Source organism: Mandrillus leucophaeus, unplaced genomic scaffold (assembly GCF_000951045.1).
Source record: "Mandrillus leucophaeus isolate KB7577 unplaced genomic scaffold, Mleu.le_1.0 Scaffold200, whole genome shotgun sequence".
Lineage (NCBI taxonomy): Eukaryota > Metazoa > Chordata > Mammalia > Primates > Cercopithecidae > Mandrillus > Mandrillus leucophaeus.
Window position 1 is genome coordinate 439,105 of NW_012102033.1, and position 7,285 is coordinate 446,389.

General features: G+C 56.2%; 1 protein-coding gene across 1 annotated transcript in view; it reads right to left on the bottom strand.

Annotated features, from left to right (window-relative positions):
- PPFIA3 (protein tyrosine phosphatase, receptor type, f polypeptide (PTPRF), interacting protein (liprin), alpha 3) overlaps positions 1-7,285 on the bottom strand; it is a 36,366-nt gene that overhangs the window by 18,054 nt on the left and 11,027 nt on the right. Inside the window, exons 9-17 of the mRNA XM_011979390.1 lie at positions 5,630-5,776; positions 5,406-5,540; positions 4,897-4,980; positions 4,615-4,746; positions 4,079-4,141; positions 3,865-3,944; positions 2,869-3,013; positions 1,874-2,061; positions 345-567 (exon numbers count right to left, since the gene is read on the bottom strand). Of these exons, the coding sequence (XP_011834780.1) occupies positions 345-567; positions 1,874-2,061; positions 2,869-3,013; positions 3,865-3,944; positions 4,079-4,141; positions 4,615-4,746; positions 4,897-4,980; positions 5,406-5,540; positions 5,630-5,776 (1,197 nt within the window). The remainder of the gene's footprint in view (positions 1-344; positions 568-1,873; positions 2,062-2,868; positions 3,014-3,864; positions 3,945-4,078; positions 4,142-4,614; positions 4,747-4,896; positions 4,981-5,405; positions 5,541-5,629; positions 5,777-7,285) is intronic.

Below are 7,285 nucleotides of genomic sequence, written 5' to 3' on the forward strand. Positions count from 1 at the left end.
ATGGTCTCGATCTCCTGACCTCGCGATCCGCCTGCCTCGGCCTCCCAAAGTGCTGGGATTACAGCCGTGAGCCACCGTGCCCGGCCCAGAAACTTTTAAAAATCCTATGCAGAAACTTGATGCGTGAGAAATAAAAGTAGACCAGATCTGACTAAAGTGAAAGTTAGGGTTCAAGAACCCAGTGACTCCGCCTCCCCTTTGCTCTTTGAGTTTGAGCCTTTAGGGAAAGCTAAGGTTGCTTTGGAAAACCACTGCTATGAGGGGTTACTGTTGTTCACTGCGGAGCCCTGCTTGTGACCTCTCCCCATCCCCCTACTAGGCTGGGGAGACTTCAGAACACTCACAGCCTTGTCGGTGCCCTCACGGGCAGGGCTAGGGGGTGCCAGGCGGGGAGTTGAGTGGCCAGAGCTGGGAGGGGAGGGGCTGGCAAGGGTAGAGGTGGTGAGGGAGGGGGGCAGGGAGCAGCTGCTGCGGTAGCGGCCCAACGAGTCCAAGCCAGAGCTGGACACCCGGCTCTCCAGCTCCTCTGCCCTCTGTTCTGTTGTCTCCTTCTCCTCTTGGATCAGCCTGAGGAGGGAAATAGGGGAAACTGGGTAAGCGGCCGCAGCAGACAGTGGGAGAGGGAATCTGGGAGCACAAGGGGCCAGAAAGGCTTGGTGGGACAAGGGGAATTCTGGGGAAGGTGCAATGACATCAGAGGGCTTTGGTGGGTTTCTGAAGGACTCCCGGGCTCAAGGAGAGTCAAGGAGTCCTGATAGTCTCAGGAAGTCATTGCAGGATTAGGGCTGTCAAGGTGATCAAGGTCTGCATCAGGGTGGCCCTGATGATAGTGGTTTGGAAAATCATGAAGGGATTACTGTGGACAAAAGGACAAGTTCAAGGTGGACTGTAAGAGCAAGGTCATAACAGGAGCAGTGTGAGATCAGGGACTCAGGTCACTCTAGGATCTGGGAAGGGCATGGAGTCATTCAGTATGGAAGGTGGTGGTCACGGTATATTTGCCGAAGGCTCATGAGGAGTGCGTTATAGCAGAATTGCTGAATATGGTCATTGCTGGTGAATCGGGGTAGACGTTACATCATTGGGGGCTTCTTAATAAGTTGGGGACATTTTTTATATTAGAAATTCTTAGTATATGGAGTTGAAGTTTTTATTTGTTTTTTGACACAGAGTCTCGCTCTGTCGCCCAGGCTGGAGTGCAGTGGCACAATCTCGGCTCACTGCAAGCTCCGCCTCCCAGGTTCACGCCATTCTCCTCCTGCCTCAGCCTCCCCAGTAGCTGGGACTACAGGTGCCTGCCAACATGCCCAGTTAATTTTTCGTATTTTAGTAGAGATGGGGTTTCACCATGTTAGCCAGGAGGGTCTCAATCTCCTGACTTCGTGATCCGCCCGCCTCGGCCTCCCAAAGTGCTGGGATTACAGGCGTGAGCCACCGCGCCCGGCCTGGAGGTGAAGTTTTTGATTAGGGCATTAGGATGAGATTCTTGGTGTTTGAGGTTGGGAACCTTGTGTTGTCTTGAGATTCTTAGAGTAGTGGGAGACTCTGGGCACTTGTTATGTGAAACCACAAAATTGATGGCGTAATGGAAGATTCTTGATGCATTGAGAGGAACTGGGGTATTTTGGGGTGCAGTCTTTGGTGTGTTGGGGAATGGTGAGTACTGGCTGGGGGTATATGTGTAGGTAGCACATAGAAGACTTCTGAGTGTATCTTAGGGGATGCCTGGACAGTGGAGTGAGTGTTGGGCTGGAAGAATTCCTGTGGATGGTGTAAGAGGAGATGGACTCAGGCTTTCAGGCTTCCAGAGCCAAAAGGGGTGTGGAGTCAGCTCAGGTAGGGAAGGGTGGGCCAGGGCGGGGCCAGGGCTCACTTGATCTCCTTGTTGATGGCCTCCAGCTGCTCCTGAAGCATGATGGCCAGCGTCTGCACATCAGCCTGCCCACTGGGGGACAGCAGCTCAGCCCCAAACATCCCCTCTGCCTCCTCCTCATCTGAGCCGTCCAGCTCCCCAGGAAATGGGGGTGGTATGGAGCCCGCAGGGGCAGACCGCTCCCAATCCTGTCCCTGTGTGGGGACAGAGCGACATCAGGTGGGTGGGGGCCAAGGTTGGTGCTGGGTCTTGGCTCATGATCCTGACCTTTCCTGACCTCACTGATGCTTTTCCCAGCCCACCTTTCTTTCTTTTTCTTTTTATTTTTTCTTGAGACAGTGTCTCTCTCTGTCGCCCAGGCTGGAGTGCAGTGGCGCAATCTCAGGTTACTGCAACCTCTGCCTCCCAGGTTCAAATGATTCTTCTGCCTGTCTCCTCAGTAGCTGGGATTACAGGTGCCCGCTACCATGCCCGGCTAATTTTTTCATTTTTCCTAGAGACGCCATTTTGGCAAGGCTGCTCGCGAACTCCCGACCTCAAGTGATCTGCCTGCCTCGGCGCCAGCAAGTGTTGGGAGTACAGGCATGGACCACCCTGCCCAGCCTCCGACTTCTTCTCTTGACAGGCCCCTGTCCTTGATCCCTCCCCAAACCCTTTCCAAGCCACACCCACACCCATGACTCCACTCCTGCCCCTGATTCCCATGACTCAGCTTGCTCCTGTTCCTCACCTAACCCCACCTACTCTGGGATTCCATACGCCCCTCCCAGTCCCATCATTACTCTCGGGTTCTCACCAGGTGGCAGGACATCCACAGGAGGAGACATCCAGGCAAGAGGGTTGCAGGGAAGGAGAGAAGAAAGGGTGAGTGGATGAGTCCAGGAGATCCTGCCTCTCAACTCAGCTTCCTCCCGGAGTCCCACGGATTTAGCTCCACTTCCTACCGCTGCCCACCCAAGCCCTGCTCAGTCCAGGCTCCAGAGGCAGCTGCTGACCTTGGAGGGCTCCTCCTTGACCCCCGACCAGCGGCCCCTCTTGCCTGCCCGACCACTGCCAGCCACATAGGGATCCAGGTGGGCACCAGAAGGTAATGTGGGTGCCTGAGAGTAACGGAGCTCCAGGGCACTGCCAGGAAGAGACCTGTGGGCGTGAGGAAAGCAGTCAGGGACCAAGGGGTCAGGAAAAGGGCACAGAGGCAAGGGGTCACAGAGACAGACCTAGGGCCAGGGCCCTGAAGTCAGGGTCAAGGGGCCAGGCCTGGTGACTCAGGCCTGTAATCCCAGCACTTTGGGAAGCCGAGGTGGGCAAATCACTTAAGGTCAGGAGTTGCGGACCAGGCCAACATGGTGAAGCCCCGTCTCTACTAAAAATTAAAAAATTAGCTGGACATGGTGGTGGGTTCCTGTAGTCCCTGCCACTCTAGAGGCTGAGGCAGGAAAATCACTTGAACCGGGGAGGCAGAGGTTGCAGTGAGCTGAGATCGTGCCACTGCACTCTAGCCCGGGCAACAGAGTGAGACTCTGTCTCAAAAGAAAGAAAAAGTAAATAAATAAAGTCAGGGTAAAAAAACAGAGGGGGCTAAGCGCGGTGGCTCACATCTGTAATTCCAGCACTTTGGGAGGCCAAGGCGGGAGGATCACTTCAGGTCTGGGGTTCCAGACCAGCCTGGCCAAGATGGCAAAACCCCGTCTCCACTAAAACTACAAAAATTAGCCGGCTGGGGTGGCGCTCGCCTGTAGTCCCAGCTACTCGGGTGGTTGAGGGATGAGAATCGCTTGAACTCAGGAGGTGGAGGTTGCAGTGAGCCGGAATCGTGCCACTGCATTCCAGCCTGGGCAACAGAGTAAGACTCTGTCTAAAAAAAAAAAAAAAAAAAAAAAAAACCAGAGGGATCAGTAGAAATCTCAGGAGGATAGGAAGTGGGGATTAGAAGGGAGGAGCTTGGCCAACCAGGCTCCATGGTGGAGGCAGGGCAGGAGGGCTGCTGTCACCTGGAGTAGGAGGATGGTGGCCTCCCCCGAAGCTGGTCGATCTCCATCTGCATTCGCTCCATTTCGGCCAAGAGCTGCTCCTGGGGGCCGGTGTTGGAGGTGTCGGGTTAAAATCTCCTCCGCCCAGGAGGCACAGCCCCTGCCAGACTTGCGGACCCTAGCCTCGGCAAACACTGCCCCAACTTCCTCCTCCTGTCCCCTCAGGGCCCCCTACCTTGTTTAGCAGCAGCTCATCTTGAAGCTTCTTCATGTTGGCTATCTCCTCGCTCAGGGAGTTCTGTGGAGACAGAGGTGAAGTGAGGGAGTAGGACCCGAGAGGGGCACGCCCCTGGGGCTGCAGGCAGCTCCCAATGCACACAGACAGGCCTGAGGAGACCCAGGAGGACTGAGATGGACAAATGGTGAGTTTCGGGGGAGCAGGGACAACGATGTTTCTGGGGAGAGAAGACCCCGGATGCAACACCCTGTGCAATCTCAGAGGGTTCAGGGTTTGGGGGTCCATGGGATTGGAGGCTTTGGGAAAAGTCAAGGACTTGAGGCATGGGTGCCCCAGAATTCGGCTCTTGGAACGTCTAGAATAGGTGAAAAAGCGGCTCTGGGCAATACAGCAGAGAAGGCTGCCCAACTCAGGATGCCGGGGTTTAGGGAGGCCTCCGATAACAGATCTGAGAGAAAGGCCTGGGGCCTCAGAATTCCAGCAAGAGGTAGTCCCAGATTTCCGCATCCCACAGTCCTGGATGGGGGGCGCACCTTCTCCTCCAGCGCCCCCATGCGCTCCTTGAGGTGAAGCTGTAAGCGCTCGTTGGACTCGCTCAGCAGCTTGTCCACCGTCTCGGACAGCCGCTTATTGTGGTCATCGTTCATCTTCTCCCGCTGCCGGGCCTGTGCAAAGCAGAGCGGGGCGGGCGTGCTCAAGCCCACCCTGCCCAGACCACCGCCCTTGCTCTAAGCCCCGCCCCCGGGCCCCCAGCCTCATTAAGCTCCGCCCCTGCCTCGAAGCCCCACCCTCTGCGCTGTCTTCCGCCCCCTCACCCGTTGCAGCTCTTGATTCTTCTCTTCCAGCTGGGCCTCCAGCTGCCGAAGCCGCTCCTCGAAATTCCCATGACGTTCCTCAGCCTAGAGGATGGAACTCATGGCGTGTGACTTACCCTTCCAGGATCAGTCAGGCTCCGAGCCCCACCTCCTCCAAGGTGGAGCTCCAGGCCCCGCCCCCACAGCGCCAGGCTCCTCCCCTGCAGCTATGAGTCAGGCCCCGCCCCTGCGCCTAGTCCACTTTTTCAGGACCTATTCCTTCCCTCTCAGGTTCCAGGCCACCCGTCCTTTCAGTCCAGGCTAGAGAACCCCGCTCCCATCCGTCCCGCGTGCAAACCTCCAGGCCCTCCTCATTCCAAGTCCTGTCCCTTTCCCAGCCCCTAGGCCCCACACTTTCCCCCAAATCCAGGGTTCTGACCTCGCTCCTACCCCTCCAGATTCGCGACCCTGCCTCTTCTAGGCCCCACTCCTTCTCCCACACAAGGTCGCGACCCAAGTCCTCCCCGCACCTTGTTGAGCGCCGCCACGCGCTGCGCTAGCTGCGCCTCTATCTCGGGCAAAGTCTCCGCCTTCTGCAGCGTCTGCTGCAGCTTCTGCTTGGCGTCGTCCAACCACTCGGCCAGCTGACGGCTCTTCTCTTCACTCTGGGGCAGGGAGAGGCAGGCGGAGGGGACGGGCTGCGTCACCTGGGCCCCGGCGCCGCCCCATCGCCCCTCCTGGGCTGCGCCCCCACCTGCCGATACAGTGACTCCTTGCTAGCTAACTCGTTCTCCAGTTTGTCGTTGGCGTCGTGCAGAGACGTGGCCTCGCGCTGGGCGCTCAGGTAGCGCTTCTCCAGCGTCGTAATCCGCTCCTCCATATCTTCCCGCTGCGCCAGCGCCTGCGGAGGTGGCAAAGGGCCCCGTGGACTGCGAGCCCCTGGGGGAGCGGATGGGGCATCCCCTTGTTTCCTGGTAAACGAAGTGCCCTGACACAGGAGTCAGAATGGTGGTATCACACCTGCTAAGAGCTCCCAGGACTAGCCCATCTTAAGTCCCTGCCACCTGCGAGTTAAAATGGTGGTGCTACACCACCCATGAGCTTCTAGGACGCTGCAGGCTCAGATCCTCTAGGTGCAGAGGATCTGAGGCCTGTGGGATGTGAAGTCTCCACTCCAGCCCTTTCCTCAAAACCCAGGGCTTGGGTTTTTCACTAATTTCTGGCATAGAGCAGACTTAGAATCAAAGAGCAAGTGTCCTGTGGTCTCATAGGAAATAAGGATCCCTTCTACCTAGAAGACAACACCTCCCAAGAACTACCACGGTACCAGAGGCTTAGAATCCCGAACCCCAAAAGAGGTGCTCCAAGGTCTCATGGGAGATGGAACCTCATCTGGTAGCCCACGTGGTGGGGCTACATTTCCCAATAGCCCCAGTGGCTATTCAGGCCTTTAAAAAATCCCAGATGAAGACTCTCTCTCTCTTTCCTCTTTTTTTTTGAGAGAGAGAGTCTTGCTCTGTCTCCCAGGCTGGAGTGCAGTGGGGGTGATCTCGGCTCACTGCAACCTCCACCTCCTGGGTTCAAGCAATTCTCCCGCCTCCGCCTCTCGGCCTCCGCCTCTGGAGTAGCTGGGATTACAGGCACCCGCTACCACGCCTGGCTAATTTTTGTATTTTCAGTAGAGACAGGGATTTCACCATGTTGGCCAGGCTAGTCTTGAACTCCTGACCTCAGGTAATCTGCCTGCCTTGGCCTCCCAAAGTGCTGGGATTACAGGCGTGAGCAACTGCGCCCGGTCTCTTTTTCTTTTTCTATTTTTTTCTTTTTCTTTTTTTGGCGGAGTTTCACTCTAGCACCCTGGCTGGAGTACAGTGGTACGGATCTCAGCTTACTGCAACCTCCAACAAGCTCAAGTGACTCTTATGCCTCAGCCTTTCTAGTAGCTGGGAGTAAAGGCACCCGCCACCACTCCCGGCTATTTATTTTTTAAAGTAGAGACGGGGTGTCACTATGTTGTCCAGGCTAATCCTAGTGCTCACTCTTCTTTCTCATCCACTGCCTTCAAGAATCCAGGTCCACATTTCCCAGCAGCGCCCTGGGGTCACCAGGATTAGGATAAAGCTGCCTAAGCCAGGAAGGGGTGAAATACCCACAAAAGATGCCATTTAGAGGCTCGGTGCAGTGGCTCACGCCCATAATCCCAGCACTTTGGGAAGCCAAGGTGAGCGGATCACTTGAGGTCAGGGGTTCGAGACCAGCCTGGCCAATATGGTGAAACCCCATTTCTACTAAAGATTAAAAAAAAAAAAAAAATTAGCCAGGTATGGCAGCGCACGTCTGTAGTCCCAGCTACTCGGGAGACTGAGGCAAGAGAATCACTTGAACCAGGAGGCAGAGGTTGCAGTGAGCC